At 41.7% G+C, this 18,177-nt stretch overlaps 2 protein-coding genes across 10 annotated transcripts in view; one reads left to right on the forward strand and one right to left on the reverse strand.

Moving 5' to 3' along the window:
* Nucleotides 1–1,174: 1,174 nt before the first annotated feature.
* wdfy4 (WDFY family member 4) overlaps nt 1,175–18,177 on the reverse strand; it is a 37,596-nt gene continuing 20,593 nt past the window's right edge. For 5 of the 8 annotated variants that reach the window (XM_053435629.1, XM_053435628.1, XM_053435630.1 and 2 more), the window contains 23 exons: nt 15,951–16,028; nt 15,631–15,822; nt 15,466–15,541; nt 15,163–15,371; nt 13,397–13,545; nt 13,185–13,299; nt 12,820–12,905; nt 12,679–12,741; nt 9,419–9,461; nt 9,149–9,268; nt 8,900–9,017; nt 8,680–8,789; nt 7,726–7,876; nt 7,086–7,177; nt 5,804–6,013; nt 5,572–5,692; nt 4,142–4,299; nt 3,666–3,824; nt 3,400–3,579; nt 2,974–3,156; nt 2,449–2,536; nt 1,703–1,832; nt 1,175–1,494 (listed from right to left, as the gene is read on the reverse strand). In XM_053435629.1, coding sequence (XP_053291604.1) covers nt 1,431–1,494; nt 1,703–1,832; nt 2,449–2,536; nt 2,974–3,156; nt 3,400–3,579; nt 3,666–3,824; nt 4,142–4,299; nt 5,572–5,692; nt 5,804–6,013; nt 7,086–7,177; nt 7,726–7,876; nt 8,680–8,789; nt 8,900–9,017; nt 9,149–9,268; nt 9,419–9,461; nt 12,679–12,741; nt 12,820–12,905; nt 13,185–13,299; nt 13,397–13,545; nt 15,163–15,371; nt 15,466–15,541; nt 15,631–15,822; nt 15,951–16,028 — 2,895 coding nt within the window. In that variant the 3' untranslated portion in view covers nt 1,175–1,430. Of the gene's footprint in view, nt 1,495–1,702; nt 1,833–2,448; nt 2,537–2,973; nt 3,157–3,399; nt 3,580–3,665; nt 3,825–4,141; nt 4,300–5,571; nt 5,693–5,803; nt 6,828–7,085; nt 7,178–7,696; nt 7,877–8,679; nt 8,790–8,899; nt 9,018–9,148; nt 9,269–9,418; nt 9,462–12,678; nt 12,742–12,819; nt 12,906–13,184; nt 13,300–13,396; nt 13,546–15,162; nt 15,372–15,465; nt 15,542–15,630; nt 15,823–15,950; nt 16,029–18,177 lie in introns of those variants that run through there. The other 3 variants (XM_053435633.1, XM_053435634.1, XM_053435632.1) reach the window with 3 other exon arrangements.
* lrrc18a (leucine rich repeat containing 18a) lies at nt 9,567–12,644 on the forward strand. Of its 2 annotated transcripts, none has more exons than XM_053435636.1 (2): nt 9,567–9,815; nt 11,656–12,644. In XM_053435636.1, the coding sequence occupies exon 2, from the start codon at nt 11,660–11,662 to the stop codon at nt 12,503–12,505; it is 846 nt and encodes a 281-aa protein (XP_053291611.1). In that variant the 5' UTR covers nt 9,567–9,815; nt 11,656–11,659; the 3' UTR covers nt 12,506–12,644. The 2 variants fall into 2 exon arrangements, with proteins under 2 accessions (XP_053291611.1, XP_053291612.1); XM_053435637.1 differs by having other exon boundaries at nt 9,567–9,791.

The following is an 18,177-nucleotide window of genomic DNA, read 5'->3' on the forward strand; positions in this document are numbered from 1 at the left end:
GACATGATCACAGTTCACATGTGGAGGATAATGACGGTTCACAAAACAGTGAAATACTCATAAATGTCACATAACACAGTAAATTATAAACATGTGGAGGAACTACAAAGGAAGAAACTACTCACAACGAACATCCTGAAGTCTTCACAACACAAAGCAAATTCAAGCATGTTAAATCATCCAGTATCTAAAATCCAAAAATATAACAGTAACTTTTAAGTAAGGCTGTCAAAAATATATGTAGTAAAGTAGAAAATACAATGTTTTTCTCTGAAATGTGTAACAAAAGCAGCATATAATGACACAGACACACACACACACTTATTTGTTCATCTTCTTCCTGTGCTTAGTTTCTCATGGGAATGAACAGGTAATCCAATCCTTACTGTTAATATGATGGTAGTGTGGCCTAGAGGGTAGAGTGGTCGTTCTCTAAAAAGAAAGTTGGTGGTTTAATCCCAACTCTTCCCCATCTGCATGCCGAAGTGTCCTTGGCCAGATACTGAACCCCTAAAATTGGTAGGACTTCAACCACCTATTAATTGCACAATATCTAACTCTATGTAAATAAAAAAAATAATTAAATGAATCATGCCCACAGTTCTCTTCTGCACAGGAAGTGCGCAATTAAATTAAAAACAAAAAAATTATAACTTTCAAATTTTCTACAAATTTAGGTAAGAATTTGAGCATGTTAAAGCCCTCAAAAAGCCAATTCATTTGCCTGAAAAATAATAATAATAATCCTTAAAATTTCAATAGGGCCTCACTGTCTGTCAGTGCCTGTCAGTGCTTGGGCCCTAATAACAAACGCTGACATGTGTTGATGCCACAGTTTAAAAAAACAAACAAAATCTGCGGTTTGATGTCAAATTTGTGAGAAAAAGAATTTACAGCTCTACTATTAGAAATATGTTCTCAGGGAACACTGAGCCAATTTAATCACAGGCTTCTGCTGCGACCCCTGGTTACCTGTGCTGGAGCCGCAAAGGTTAATTTAATTTTATTGAGGGATAGTCAAGCGTTTTTCATTATTTCCCCTCATCGAAATCCACCCAACTGTTCTGGTGATTTGTTCCTTTTATAAATCCCTGATGAAATATATATATTTTTAAATACAATAAAATAAAATAAAAATCCTTGGCTGTCATTGAAATCACTGAAACTCAAAGGATAGGTTTAGACAAATGTCAACAGTTTAATTCAAACAGGCTCAAATTCATTATATACAAAGAAAAATACAGAATTAAATACAAAGGTAGCAGGAACTTATTTTATACTGTCTGAGACTTGAACATGTGAATAATTGTAACACTGTTCTCAGCTTGTGTCAGACCTGAGACACTGATGAATACTCTGTGTCTCTGTCAGAGGAGGAAGCGGTGAAGTGAGATGGAGCCTGGACTCATGATTGTGCTCCAACGTTCCCATCACTCACTGGTCCAGGTGAAAACTCTGCCCCAGGCATCGCCTGCCAACAGAGTAGCATGGCTCCTATAGGAGAAAGTGATGCAAATGTATTTTGTTGTAAAGCATGACATAATACACACACACTCATGTTGGTGAGAATTCAGTAAAATTCTGTGGTGATTAATATCATACTTTTGGCTTTAAAAACACATTTGAATGAATTCTGAAGTGATTCGACACAGACTAATTCCTGCCTCTGAGGCAGTGAGTGGATGCAGGATAGTTACTGTACCTGGACATGGCCAGAGCTGTGATGGCCGGACTTTTTTTGTAGTGGCGTTGAGACACAGCCTGACTTCTGTTCAGCTCTTGACACGACACCAGATGTCTCTCCCAGCCTTTCACCGGACGCGAGCTACTCGCTGTGGACACAGAAAAGATCATCCTCCATCCATTACTCAATCCTGTCTGTGACTCTGGTCCCCTCAGAAAATGTACCTTTAAATTATCGCTGTGTCTATCTGTGGTTAGGATGTAAAAAGGGAGAAAAATCCCTCAAATATAAACGCTCCAGTGGTACGTAGACTTGTCTCAATGTAATTTGCAAAGTATAATACTCCTATGAGGTGATGCGAGGCTGTAGCCAACGTATGCCAAATTGGATCTGGGTATTATTGCTTTCTAAATTATACACGCGCACACACGTCAGCAGAATTACTCATCAGTGTTTACTGCCTCTATGTTTAATAACTTTATAACAACATAATTTCAGCTAGCCCTAACGCTAGTGAGGGATGGGCTGAGCATTACAGTCTCTCATCTGGAAACCACACTGTCTCGCTCTGAGATGAGCAGTTAAAAATGATCTAACACTTAAGGATTCATCTAATTAGATAAATATGATGGGATTCTTTTTGAAACATGCAGGTGCATCTCAGTCCATGTCACAGTTGTGCTACTGTCAGCCACTCCCATCGGCCGTTTTGTTACAAATACAACATGTAGAAGCACATCCGATCCCGCTGCCAGTAACATTACCGTCTCTCTCGGTCTGGTCTTGCCCTGGGGAAACAGGCTCTTCTGGAGGGCCAGGTAATTGTGTTCTGGTGTACTCCGTCTTCCATATCTGTATGAGAGACACATAACGAGTAGCAAAATCAGACATAATTCAACATAATAACAAAGCACACTCACATGCGCAGCTGCAGCACGCGCACACACCCCATAATTCAAGGTAATAATAAAGTAATAATAACGTTTGTGTGTGTGTGTTGTGCGTGTGGCATGGACACCAAGTGAAGCCTAATTTAGAGTATGCAGCTTTGATTGCATAGAGGCAGCATAAGCTTATATTAATCCTGAGCAAAAACAGTCTCACATATGCTGTTATTAATACCATGATGGACAGTGAGGCTAATGCCAAAGTAGTGACTGCCACAGTTGAATACTGTGTATTATACAGCATGAATCATACAAAGAATTACCAGACAGAGACTATACAGACAAAAATTCTCTCACAGATGCAGCAACAACCAGCCATTACCGTCGGGAAAAAACCCTCACCTGTATGATGCCATCTGCTAAGCCAGTAACAATGACATTCCTGGTGTCCCACTCGTGTCGCTGAGTGAAGCTCACGCACAGGATGTCTGCCTGGGGACCGCAGGAAGTGTCAGTGCAGGTCAGCAGCTGACCCTTCATGGTCCACAGGTAGAGCTGAGGTCCTGCACAAGACGCGATCTCACCCTTTGACAGAGAAACATGGTGTTGACACCCAAGTGCACACAAAGTAAATCTGAACACACACAAAGAGGATAAGAGGATATGCATGCTGTCAACTACGAGAATCCTCCCTTCCTCATGCCGTTAGCTGAACCAAGGGGAACAAAATGGCAACAGTGTGCCAAAAACTGCAGAACAAATGAAAAAGCTTTTAGAAGGAGGGTAAGTTGAGAAATACTAAGATGATGAAGAAGAAGATGGCCGTACGGTGAGGTCATTGATAGCCAGGGCAGAGATGCTGGTTGTGTGTCCTGCTAGCTGGGTGATGTAGCTTAACTCCTCCATATCCCACAGGATACAGGTAAGGTCGCTGGAGCCACTGACTATCAGGCTGTGGACCTCCGACACCGCCAGGCATGTCACTGCATCTGTGTGACCGTATAACGGCTATGAAGAGAAACTGGGTCAGTGTGGGTTTATACTGTACGTGAGTTCCAATACACTCTGGCTGTTACTGTCACAGACAAACTAACCTGTCTGAGTCTCATGTGAGTGAGTTTGTCCTTGGTGACTGCTACATCCCACACACACACCACTGTGCTGGTTCCTGCAGTGATGACGGTGGTGGGGTTTGGACAGGCCGCACACAACATCGTGCCCCAGTCACATGACCTCTCACACACTGCAAAGGTCTAGAGATGGACATACAAGAGAAAATCCTCATGACACAATTTGTGTGTGTTGGACCTCAGACACGATGACAAGTGAGTGAGTGTATGGATGGGATACTAGTTTGCTGATGCAGTTTGTGGATTTCCCCAGAACAAACTGAAATGCTTTAGATTTATGTTCAATTTGATTCATTCCACCACCATTGCACCATTTTGCTGCTGTTTAGGATATGTTTACTCAAAAGGTGTGCAACAGGCTTTGAGGTAAGTTTTGCTAGGTTTCGCCTGGGGTGAGATTGAATGTAAACAGGGATTTACTGTTTGACCCCCTGGCATACCTTCTCTGTGGCATAGTTTCCAAAGGCACAGCTGTTGTCAGGGAAGCCCCAGCTGAAGAAGCAGGACGACAGAGGCGACAGGAGGAGACGGTTTCTCTCCAGCACCAACACTTCTTTTTCCAGACACAGGATCTGACCCACTGGGCCCCTCGGCAGCTCTGTGGAATGGTTTTCAGTGGAGAGCGGTGCACCGTGAGTTAAGAGTTGTGAAAGAAAGCAAGGGAGTGATTCTTTGACAGAAGAAAATAAGTTAAACCATATGCACCCACATAAAAGTCATCGGGCTAAAGAAAAGAAAATGTGACCTCATTTTGCCTTTTTTGTACCTGAATAAACTTTCCTGGGCAAATAAAGGTAATGGCTGCTCAAAAACATCACATTAAAGAGTTTGGTATCTCAGTAAACTTTTTCATTAAATTGACCACAGAAAGCCGGGGCAATTAAAAGAGCTATTCCCAGGATACAACAAGCTGAGCAAACCTCTGTTCTACGGGGACACCTGCATGGTGGATAGAATAAGTTGTGCTTGCATGCGTTTGTGTGTGTTTGAGGCAGTAAGAGAGGCTGTAATTGTGCCTATAATTGACCTGTACATGCAGGGGCAGGCAGAAATCATTACATCCTTTCACCATTTCTGCTTTTAAAATCCCCAGGAAGATCTTGTGCCTGCATTAGTCTCAGCGTTCCTCCTCCTATTCATCTCTATCTGCTTATTGATCAGATCAGACACTCTTAGATTTAATATGAAATGTAATATGCAGGAATCTCTCCCTGAGCATTCGCAGATTCATCTCCTCTCCCTCAGTGGGCCTGTAGGGATATTCAGATTATTAAGTAGGGCTCAGCGGAAGAGTCATCTCCATATTGTAGCTCTAACAGATAGCTCCTTCTACCCTTCCACACTGTAAATTAATCTATGGACATTTTCGCTCGGTTTCAACCATTCCCTTGAGACCTGGGCACATCTTGTATATAATAATTGACATCAAACGTTGTAAAATAAAATAAAGGGGGAACAATGCACAGTAGTGCCAAATGCAGCTGACTCTAACTGATTGAGTTTAGTTTACTCAGCAGAAAATGGCTTTGTTGATTCAGTAGTTTGGAAATTTCTGTTGATTATGAAGCTAGATTATGATGCATTAATACTCCTACCTTGGCTAAGAGTATGCTAAATATGAAGCTACAGCCTGCAGCAAGTGAGCTTCGCTGAGCATAGAATAAAGACCAGGGATGTAGAGAGAGCTACAGCCTGGCCTTAAAAAAAAGCCAAAGAGGCGATGGTAGCCGGATTTTTTAACCTTTGGTAAAGCTGTGTGCCCCAGTCTTACTATAAGTTCATTGACCACAGGCTGTAGCTTCATATCTAGTACACAGACATGGGAATTTTATCAATCTTTCATCTAACATTTGTCATTGTCTAGCTGTACCTCTGAATGGTTGTGCAGTGGTCTTCAGTTTGTCAAGTTTGAAGAAAAATGGGGTTGGATGGTGTGTTGACAATCCCTCTTTCTTTGAGCCACAGCGGGGCGGATGTGGTTTGGAAAAAAGCTGCGGAAAAGACGTAAATAACTTACTAAATGATTATTTTCTAAGAATAGTATGATGCACCTACATGCTGGTAGTCATGTACTTTTTCTGCTTCACACACGTTATTTTTACCTGTTTGGGAACCTGGCCAAAGTTGCTAACGTATCCTAAGATCGTGCTCCTAATGAGGGGGTCCTTAGGATTCTGCCGGCCTCTCTGGATGTAGAAGTACGGATGGAACATGTTGACACTTTCTACTGCAGCTGGACCTTGTTGCCGAAACCCAAAAATGAGGTCGATCCACTGGTGGAGGTGGGAACTCACATAGTCGCTTTCCAAGGCCTAGGGCAAAAAAGGTGCAGGAGATTGTTACACAAACTAAGACAACCTATTCAAGTAACAATACAAAACAACATGTATTGTGCAGTGCTCATTGTTATTACGGTTAGACAAGACCATCAGTCAAATTGTTAATATGAGGGTTTAGAAACAAAAAAACTTCTAGGAGAATGCACAGCCAATCAAATTAGTATTATTCATTCTGTATGGTTTCTTCTGAAAGTCAATTTAAAAGTGCAGGAAGCTGCAGAGCTGGGTTATGAGCATATCTTCATGTGAGAAATAAAGAATGATTTCAGTATAATTACCCAGAGATTGGTTTTGAACAGTTAATAAGGAAAAGTGGGCATTATGACCAACCACATCCTTGCACCCAATCTTAATAAACCCATCCTGGAATAACCGAAAACTGAAAAAAGGTATCAAACAAGGAAATATTTTCCTTACGTTAATTTGTCTATGGAGGAAAAAACAATCTTCTGAAGTCACTAATTTTATCAGAATGCTTGGCAATATGAGTAGTTCAGTAGATTACAGAGTGATAACCATCAGAGTTGCCCCAGGAATGAAAAAAAAAATGGAGGGTCACACGATGAAAAAATAAGTCCAACAGAGAGAAAACAGCAGTTACACCCTAACCCAGAGAAAGTGAAGAGGGAGCTGAGAAAAGACGAGAATATTCAGCTCATTAACAGCAGGAAGAAACAAATGGCCCTATGGAGAAGAGAGCGTCTTGTGCCTTCCCTGAATAGCGTTGAATAGACTTGTTGTCCTTCGATGTCTCTCATCTGAACTCAGTTGCCTTTTCGTGCGTTTCCTTGACAAGTCAACAAGTGCTCTTTATATTGGGAAAACAGTCAGTACTAAAAGAACCAAACTCAATTAGACAAGATGGCCTTTAGTGAATGCATCGAATACGACATTTGCAGCTGTGAATAAGATCTGTCTCCTATACAGCAGTAGAAAAAAGGGAGACAAACAGAATGGCCGCACCTAAGTGTGTCAGTTGATACTTGTTTTAGATACTAAAACAGTGCATTTCCGTGTACGTGCAGCAAGCTCGGGGGTCACTGACCTCTCGATGGTTTCGAATGAACTCCTGGGAGTCACCTTTCGCCCATGGAGGCAGCTCCACATCCCCCAGCGCAGTACCATCCTCCATACAGCCTATACAGATATGGACAGTAGATACAGGATTATGGGTCACATCATATCACTGTGAGACATCCTTTCAAGGGGTGTAAAGACACTCCATGAAGGAGTTCTTTCTTTGCCCTCCTACACACTATGAAGTAATGTTTAGATAAGTATTCCCCTGCTCTGTTTCTCTGTCATTTGCATGAGGACACACATGCATTACCTCACACAATACTGGGGTGGAGATTTTTTTTTTAATCTGTGGTAAATCTAAAATATACTGTACCTAAAAGTATTTTTATATGTGGCACAAGGGTATAAACAAGGATTCAGGTAAATGTTTTCACCCCCAGAAAAGTCCCTGGTTGGGGGGGCAGTACTTTCAAAAGTAAGGTGACCTTAGGGATGAGGCTTGCAGTGCTAAACATACCTGACCGGTACAAGAGACAGACTTATATAATGCTGTGTGTTTGAGGACATAACAATTAAAATCGTTTATATAAAGAAAATACTTTAACGGGATATTCAAACTTGTATTCTTTCATTCACATGGGCAGAGGATGGTATATGAGTCTGACCCAGCTGCATGTTGTTGGAGTTCAGCAGGAAGTCAGACAGGTAGAAGAACTCTGGGATCAGCTCTCTGACGTCCCCCATGTTGTCTTTGGAGGCAGACTCCCACTCCTTCTTCACACTGTAAAACATCCGCTCTGCGATGTCAAATCCTCCCTGCGGGGCGACGAGGGACAACACACTTTCAGACCCCCGGCATTGTGTTGAATCAAAATTCCCAACAGGGATATTAATAAAGTAGTCTGATTCAGTGCAGTGAACCATATTTTATATTCTTCAGTGTACTGTGTAAGCAGGAAATATTTGTTACTGTTTGAAGGAAGCTTTTCATCTTTCTGTAAAATTCCATAATCTATGATGGAAATCTCATGAGAGAGAATGTAATTTAGAATAAAACAATTACTTCAATGGATGAAAATAGCAAATATACTGGTAAACTTGGTTAGAGATGTAAATCCAGTTATGGATATTACCACACACCCGTTACACGCTTCAGAAGACAAAAAGACGCTGTAATTCACCAGACTCACATCTTTATTGCTTTATTCTGACTATCAAACACATGCCTTTTCATCCTAATCAATTGGATGCTGCATTGTAAATTGGTTAACATCAGTGGTAATTTACATTGGCTTTCTTTTAGATGCGAATCTTTAATTATTTGCACCTATATTGAAATATCCCTTTAATCTGCTTTAATACTGAAGGCAGCACTGAAACAGGAAGGGAAAATGGCTTGTATTAGAGTCATATTATTAGCAAGATCATGTTTGAAAATAAAAAATAGACAGTAATGAATGTCAATGACTATCTGAAGCACTTAGTTTGCAGTTCAGTTTTTTTTCCTAACATCCTCAATCACACCCACTTGATGCAGTGAGCCATAGCATTTTATGTAATGCCAGCTCATCATTTTTAAGGACATAATATATAATAAAAATAAATTCTCATAAACTCACCTGCAGGGATTTGAAGGTGTGTGAAAACGGCTCTATCCTGACAAGGAAGGAGGCCACGATGATGGCTGAGGAGTAGTGGGTACAGTAGTGGCAACGTGCTGACAAATCTCCTACGGATTGAAACATTGCAATAAGGACATTCAGTGTATCGAATTAAATATGTAATGAATCCGAAAGGTGAGAAGAATGAAAAAGAAACAAGCTGAACCAATACCCTTACCCTCACTGTTCTCCAGTTCTTCGTATCTTTGGATAAACATTTGTTTTCGTTTCTCTGTCTGAGCTCCCATTGGTTTAGACAGATCACGGAAAGTTGCAGGATTTGACAAATCAAGTGTCTGTTGATGATAAAAGAGGATCAGATCATTTATCTATATAGATATAGAGATGTATAATCTATACAGTTTACAAGGGCTTTATTTAATATCCAGGTGTGAACTATGACAAAAGTTATCTCCTGAGATTCTACCTCCGAGTCGTAGTCAGCTAGGACCCAGGGAAACACCGGATACTGCATCAGGTCATTGTATGTCCTCCCAGCAATGGTGTTCAGATGCATCAAGTACTCAAAGTTACTTATTTCCCCTTTCTAAAGCAAAGACAAGAATAGAATAAAAACTGGGTTACTTTTAATGTTGTATCTATTCAAAGATTATTCATTACTTAAGTCAAAGTAAGAGTAAGCACTGAATCTGTAAACACAAACATATGGCATGAAGAGCACTGCTTATAACATTACCTGCCATTTGACAAGGGCTGCCTTCTCAAACACAGGAGCCTTTCTAAAACACAAGAAAAACAAATACCTTGAATTAGCAACAGTGGCTGATCAATGAGCGACCCAAAGTTTCTGCTTCCTGCTCTGTTGCCTGGCAACCACTGTTGGAAATACACACAGCAGTGTTTAGAACATGCTGCAGTTTGGAGGTGAGTGATTTGGGATTCAGAGATAGTGTCTACACAGCTGTAGGAGCAGTTAAAGGGTTGAGGTGAGCTCCAGTATGTGGCATAAATAGTGAGCAGAGCCGTGGAGGACGCAGCACATGGTGCCATCTGAAGGCTGCGAGGAAATATGCTTTGAGTAACTCGTGTGACGAGTCTCCATCAGACGGGTGAGCTAATATTCTGCTTGTACGGTGAGTTTTTAAATGACACTGTATGAGGTTAAGCCTATAAGGAGTAAAACAGGAAAATAGCTTTCCCTCTAGTTTCTGTGACCAGCTAAAAACACAGACCTCTGCTTCACAGCTAAAACAAGCGAGAGTTTCTTCTAGAGCCGTTTGTTCAAAGACTATTGTTAGGTTATATTTAAATAGGCAACCACTCAAATAGGGAAACAGGCTTGAAAGTTGCTCTTTAAACAAACTCCTGAGTACAAAAACTCCTCATTCTACATAGCTTGTTTTCAATTAATCTAGCGGACTGTGTGTTCAGCTAAACAAAACATCCAAACTAAATGACAATGTTACATAAACATTTTATTATGCATTTTTCTCATGGAACACCTTTCTAAACTTGTATAATTTGAATTGGCAAAGCATTCAACTGCTCCTGGAATCTCTTCTCCCTCCGTGGGCCAGTTACATGTCAATAAAGTCCTGGCGCCGAGCACCCCAGTTGCTAAGTAACGCTTTTAAACAAGGGGAACCTTGACTTTCTGTGTTTGGTGTAAGAGAGGCAGGGGAAGTGTGGATATACACTGTAACAGAAATTCATTGTGTATGTATGTCAGCTTGACCGTTCTCACTCTATTCAACCATGAACATGATACAAGCTGATTGCTCTGGCTGCAACTTCTCATTATTTTGGCTAAGATCCACACCCTGGGTTTTTTCTACAGGGGCGAGAGGCTTTGAGCTGAATGGCCAGTTTATACTTAAATTATACTTGATTAATTTCAATTTAGAAAATCAAGGACAAAATCTGCTGAGTGCATATTTTAATTTATGTTGAAAATGTAAAAGTGATTTTTAAACAAGAACACAAAATACAAAACTGAAAAGTGAGGTGCTACTTATAATTTAGTTTTATGACCAATAACTCCTCCCCTTTTCCAACAACTCCTGACCAAATTATTTTGTAAATCTACACTAAATCAATCATTGCATTTGGCCCAGTATATGTGTTATCTAATTGCAGGCAATAATTTCATGCAATAGCTTTCTATAGGAGGTTATAATGGGAACAAGCACCAGTGGATAACCTCTCTCATCCTGAGGATGATGAATGAGGCGAGAGAGGGCCTTGGGGTGTAACACAGACACAAACAGACACACACCTTGCTCTTTTAGACAGGGAGGGGAGCAGAGCGAGGCCCTCATCACACTTCCAAACTATCATTTATCAAAGTCCCGATTTGACTTTTTCTGAACATGTACATACAATGTAGTATAGCGAGTACATGTCTGTGGATGGCCTGTATACTCACACCTCGGCCGAAAGGAGCCAAACAGCTCAATCAGTTGAATGGTGAGGGAGAATCAACACTCATTTGTTTTTGCTGTATTATCCAGTGTTGCCTCTCTCCTATTGTTCCCCTGCATTAGCCTTAATTAGAGAGTCGTGCTCTTAAATACCCCCATGGGCAACACTGGGTGAGCACGCACTAGTGCAGACATAACACTGTGACACACGCACGCACACACACACACCGCTCAGGCTCTCATTCCTTTGAGAGTATGCTTTCCCTCCTGCCCGGGGCCATACATAAGCCCCTTGTCTCTAAATAAATCACATCAGCCTCACACACACACACAAGCACACACACACACACACACAAGCACACACACGATCACACAATCACACAATCACATGCACAGTTGCACGTAAACATACACACAACACATTTATTTATGACAGACTGTGTAGTGGTGTACATTATATAAATAATAGTAAATCAGCCTCTTGGGAGCAACTATCACAAGTGAAATCGAGCTGATATTTTAAACTGAGTTGTTCGGTAATTGTGTGTTACAGTATCATGCCCAAAGGAAAGGAAGCTAAAGGGACTAAGGTCACCCTCAGGGCGGCCAGAAAGGCGATACGGATGACACTAGATGGACGACGCAGACTGACCCTCAGCAACATGGGTATAACCATCTTCCCAAAGTGTCTCCTCAAGCTGACCAACGTAGATGAGTTGGACCTCAGCCGTAACCTGATAAGGAAACTCCCAGACAACTTTGGGAACTTCTCATCACTCAGATGGCTTGATCTGCACAGCAACAAACTGGAGTCTGTGCCAGAGTCAATTGGCAACCTGGTAGCGCTGACTCACCTCAACCTCTCTAACAACCTCCTAACCTCCGCGGGTTTACCCTCCACTCTGGGTTCTCTCACCAGTCTGACGTGTCTCAATCTGGGGATGAACAAGCTGGACAGCGTACCTCCCACTCTGGCGGCTCTAGAAAGTCTCCAAGAGTTAGGCCTGTTTGACAACCTCTTCATCAACCTACCAGACTTTCTGCAGGTCCTAAAACACCTCACCAAATTGAACATGAAACGAAATCCTCTATCGTACATTCAGGAGGATGGTGAGGAGACGCTACAGAGAAAAACTGCACCAGAGGAAGAAGTGCACCTAGTATCTGAGAACAAGCTGTGCAGGCCATGCTTAAGAAGAGTTAAAGACCAGAGGAAAAGGCTTACTGGCTTACTTGTATCAAGCCAACCAGCTGATACAAGTGATATGATTGAGGAGAAAAGGATAAAGACTTATGCAGGACTGATAGTGCCAAACTCAGTAGCTGCAGTCAATCAAGATGTGTGGAGAATCAGAGCGGTGAAGCAAGAGACAATTAAAGGACACAAAGAACTGTTGCAATAATCTTAATCTGAACAAATGGAACAGATTTCAGGAATTTGAAAAAACTTTAGAACATTTAGAATTTCAATAATATTTAGCTATTTGTCACGCAAATATTTTACAGTATTTTTCATTTGAGAAGATGAAATAAAAAGCAGGAATTATTGTTGTTGTGATTTAATGATTGTTCTGACCTGGCGTTAGCAATGATCTCAGTGACCCCTCTGCCTTTCAATGCCGACACCACCATGCACAACCTGGAGAGAGATGAGGTAGAATAAATGTCAGAATGCTGAATATGAAAACACTGACAGGTCCAGTCTAATTTAATGTACCTTTTATATGCAGCGACGTGGTCTTTATTCAGGAATACAAGGAAGGCTGAGTGTCCGTTTTTCATAAAGACCTCGATAGCATTGTCCTAAAAGGAACACTATTGTTACTCAGAGACAATAACATTTTGGTGTAATACATATTTTAATCTATCAAATCACCTTTTAAACCTAGACTTGTTGCCTAATGCCTTAATGTAAACAACGTCAAGAGCAACTAAAATATATTGGATATTGGCTGAATTTGTACTCAGAGACAAACATGTTGATCTAACGTGAATGCATTCAAATGAAATTCTGTACATTCACAATTTGGATATTATATGCATGTTGAATCAAGGCCTGTTTAAGAGCATTTGTTCTCTAACCTCCAAAAGGAAACGCATGAAGCGGGCCTCCCTGATGTCCTCATAGAGCCAGCATCTACAGCTGGCTGATGGCAGCTCTTTACTCAGCATGGTGGACAGGAAGGAATCCTTCACACTGACAGAGAAAGAAAGGGGCAAGAGGTGATGAGGTGACCCAACCGAGTACCTACATCTGTAACTACAGTCAACTGTATGGAATCACACAGGTGTACCTGCTGGGATGGTGATTCCTGCAACAAACATCTCCGGTGGGACTGAGAGTGAATCCCTCGCACAGGAACAGGCTTTCTTTGCCAAACAGCAGCACCCCCTCTGTCACTCTGAGGCCACTCACCATCACTACATACATCTTAGCCTTTACCTACAGTGAGAGATAGAAACAGAGGAAGATACCTTAAGCCCCATGTGAGAGGCATAATACATATCAGCACATTTCTCTCCCGGGACATGACATGGCAGCAACGCAGGCACTTCAGGCTTTACTTGATTGATCATTTTAATCACATATTTTAATCATTATTAAAAAGACACAGTTGAACACTTCATTATCAGAGCTGATTGATGGGGAGGAGAAGACCCGGCTGCTTCTTTTTTTTTTTTTGCAGTGTGACTGTGTTCCATCCAGCGCCAAAGTGGACCCACAAGCTGCTTTCAGCGCTGGTTGCAGCTAATGCTAAACGCATCGTGATAATGTGTAGCTAATTCTATTGTCTCCCCTCATTTCACAGTGAGTGTGTGCACCTGGCTGTCTCCCTGTGTTGGCCCCTCTGCAGGCCCTCTGGGACTTAGCGCCCAAAAACCATATGGGGCCCCAACATACCCGCAGGCCCCTCACAATTTATACTAATCAAATCAGACTCCCTACCCCCAGACACGGAGTCACACACTTGAGGGAGGAGGCGGCTCTGGCCTGACCATTATTAGGAGAATTAATCACTGCCACACACACAATAGGAAACCTGCTAAGTGATCAGAACCTCTTGTCTGAATGCACACAGAGACACACGCCATGATGGATCATATCGCTTGTCATGCGGAAGCAGTTAAAAAAAAGAGTCAAGGTGCGTGAGGCTCAGACACATGGTCTGAAATCTCACGTTGGGATATATCATGGTCTGATTTAGCGACTGTCTCCATCAGCGAGGAACTGGCATCAGGCCTAGAGTCCCAAACAATGACCAGATTTAAAAAAAAAAAAAAATAGTTGAATTTATTGTTATCAAAGATTAAATACATAACAATAAACTTGTTTCCTTATCTCTCTACTGTGCTCTGGACAGAAATGCTTTATCAGTCTGCGGGTGATTTAGCTGATGATGGTAAGAAGGAGAGAAAAGGAGGACTTTTATTGACTGAGAGCCTGATGTCAGGCCATTGATTTCTCCCCATACACATTACTGTCATAATCACACTATTGGCGCTGGCAAGCTAATTATGAGTGGGTCTCCCTTTGTGTGTAACTTTATATACATGTGTGTGTGTGTGTGTGTGTGTGTGTGTGTGTTTGTGCGTGCGCGTGCATTTTTCAGAGCTAATGACTGTGTTCATTTGACAGGAAGCTCAGCAGGACTCACACAATGAACCACTGCAAGACAACAGGACACACAAGCACACATCACACACTTACTAAGCAGATGTAAGACAGCTTGCATCACCTCCTACTGTTTTTATTAATACTTCTGTCAGAAACATTAAAAGCCGCGGCTGGTTGCCGGAGCTATGAGAGTCCCTGTCAACATGTTCTCTGCTTTCTTACTCACTGGAAGAATGAGAAGAGCCGAGCTGGGCCCCGACATTAAAACGTTGCACTAATGAGGAAAGATGAAATTCTGATAGCAGCACTGGGCTACTGGAATCCCTCAGTCTACATCAGATAATTATGATTGTGAATATTAGTAGGATGGAAGGGAGTTGCGCTTGTGTTGAGGCATGTTGTTTTTAGCACAGCACACAAACAAACCCTCTCGTGCTACAGTACCTCCTCTCCAGGGTGCAAGTCCTGCAGGATTATGCGTATGTCGGGGCATTCTTGTCTATGCGAGCAGGGTTCCAGGGTTGAAGGGTCAGGTGAACTCTCAGTGACAGCAGGCGTCTCATTTAGAACAGGGAAGAAGGTCAAGCAATCCTGTCCTCCCTCCTCTGCATCCTCTTTAGCCTCAGCGCCAACTTCAAACAGAATCTTGGGCTCTGTTACAAATCAAACACATTTTTTCACTGAGTTCACATCCAACACCCACATTCTGGTTAGAGTAAATTAAAAAAAATCAACACTTTTCTTAACCTGTGTCACCATCGGTTTTATTTTTGTTCTCCTCACATGTGCCAGTCCTTAAGCCCAGACACAGCGTTCCTTGCACCTGTTGTAACAACATATGGCACTGTTAAAGGTTAGACTGTGCATTATATAACATAACATATGACCCTGCACTGAACTGAAAGGCTGTACCCGTCTGGATCGCCTCAAACTCTTTCTGCGGATGCGAGATTTGGTGCGATTTGGTCCTTCGGCCGCATTTTGCACCCAGTTTCGCGTCAGCAGCACCCCTGGGCCAGGTCCAAATAAAGCTCTCTCCCTCAGCAACTCGGCTTCCACACGCAGCCACTTAGAGCTCGCTCGCTCCCACTCGCTGGCTTGTAACTGGATCGCAGCAAGCAGGCCCGGAATGGAAGGATTAGATGAGAGGGAAAGGGAAATTATTACAGACCTAATTTTGGCTTTTTAATAATATTTGTTTCAGAATATTCACTGTAACGTTTCAGTCAAACCTGTAAGTGGTTCGTCTTCATATTCTGAAACACGCTGTGGCCTCTGTGTCGATGTGACTCCATGCAGGTCAGAAACTCCTACAAGAGAAAGCACAGTAGCCTGATGGGTGCAAATGAAAAGAGCCAGTTGCACAATCACTCTTACTCTAGCCTATATTGTACACACACACAACACATTATGTTCACAGAGATTGTATATTCATAATGGTATTGTTGTTTCCTCATGCAATTACAATGCATTCATAAAATTACATCTGTTCTAAATTGCATTCACTGGGCAAAATAAGCTAGTGGCTACAGTGTTACAATAACCCTGTCTGGAAATGTAATAATTTGTTGGTGTGATCTGATTAAAATAAACATTAATATCACTGAGCCACGCCAGAGTCAAGGGCAAGGTAAGTGTGTGTGTGCATCTACGTTGTGTGCGGGCGAGTGTGCGCGAGTCGATTAAAAGAGAAAGGCGAAGAAAAAAATAGAAAAAGCACAAACAGAGCCGTGTTGACACTGCAGGATGCTCATGTTCAGCAGACACACTGGGATCATATTCTGACTGTTAACTGCTTCATTAAGCCCATCATCACAGCAGTGCTCGCTGAGAGACTAGTGAAACAACATGTGTCCATCCTTACAGCTGACCCAGGAAAACCATTTAATTGACTGAATGAACATGCAGTAACTCTTTATACCGAGTCTTATTTACAGATGTTTTAATTCTGCCTTTCGCAGTAAAACCCCCAAAAATGCAATAGATGATTTCAAGTAAAATAAAAAGGAAACATATTTGTCTCTGAGACGAGAGACTCAAAAATTTCCCATCATTTCAGAAAAGGAATGTGTGCATAAAAGTTGACGGCAAACTTTGACAAGCCCTTGAGAGAATGAAAACTATTTCTCTAAATGAGTGACTGCCTATTGGAATGAAAAGCTGTGAAGAGAAATAAATAAAGGAGTAATTTGAGGGCAGATTATTGAAATATTACAGACAGAAAAGAGAGTAATAATGAAGTTTGCAAGCTAGAGCCGTGTTTTGACAGATAAACAGAACGTCGGCGTCATCATCTCCTAATTTCATTCCTTCATTTGGACAAACATAAGTAATATATAGCATGAATTACCCTATTTAGCAGATAGGAACCTCATTGGCTTTTTAAATGTTGCATTAAATACATAACTCATCTCTTCCCACTGCAATTAACATCAGAACATCACACTCATTTCCATTTTAATGACTTCCCAACAATATGCCACCTTTGATGATAAGGAAACATAATGTCAACTTCATTCTGGGCTGGCAGTGAATGTGTAATGAACTTAACGTGATCATTAGTGCTGTTAATTATCTTTCTAATATGAGGACACAGATATGATTATGGAAACTGCAGTCGCTGATGAAATAAATCTCTGGGATTGTACTGAAGCTTGACTTAGGATGCAGGCTGCCTATCAGTCTCTATATTCTCATTCATTACCTACTGTCGGCTTTAAATTTCTGTTTTGTTCAGTAAAAGTAGATATCTGAGACCCAGAAAGTCTTCTCACTGCTCAGTAAAAATGCAATACTATGGATACAGTGACTGAAAAGACTCCACATAAGCTCATGACTTTCCAAATAAAGGTCATAAGTTGATGATCCAGAAATTAATGGATGACTCACTTGTTTGTTCATGAGGATGAATGGCTAAATGAGCGGACTGGCTGACCATTACTGAAGATCTGAGTATCATTTTTTGAACGCTCGCTGCATGCTGCAACCTACTCAGAGCAAAGTGGTGCAACACACTGCAGAGAGGGAGAAGGCAAATATCCCTCCCTCTTCTTCTCCACCTCTCAGATGGAGAAACAATTCATCACCCATTTTGATAGCCTGTCAAAGACTGATATGATAAAGAATAACATCAAATGAATAATGTTTTCATCAGATTGGTACCAATATAATTGCCAACCCGATTTCTGTGGGCAAGAGATGTGCACAAACAAGAACACACGCACACAGGCACTTTGTGGAGTTGAGACAGACACACAGACGCGGTAATTTCATGCCTGTGTGCCTGAGTAATATGTCCCCGCTTCCTGCTCCAGATGGCTCGACGTCTTAAGCGTTGTGGGGGAACTAATGATGTGGGCCACGTGTTTCGGGGGTAAAAACAACAATAAACGCGTCTTTAACCTTCAGCCGCAAACAGTGTGTTGAAGTGAGTGTTCCCATGGATAGGCCTAACAGATA

The sequence above is a fragment of the Pleuronectes platessa genome, chromosome 12, assembly GCF_947347685.1.
Source record: "Pleuronectes platessa chromosome 12, fPlePla1.1, whole genome shotgun sequence".
In the NCBI taxonomy this organism is placed as follows: domain Eukaryota; kingdom Metazoa; phylum Chordata; class Actinopteri; order Pleuronectiformes; family Pleuronectidae; genus Pleuronectes; species Pleuronectes platessa.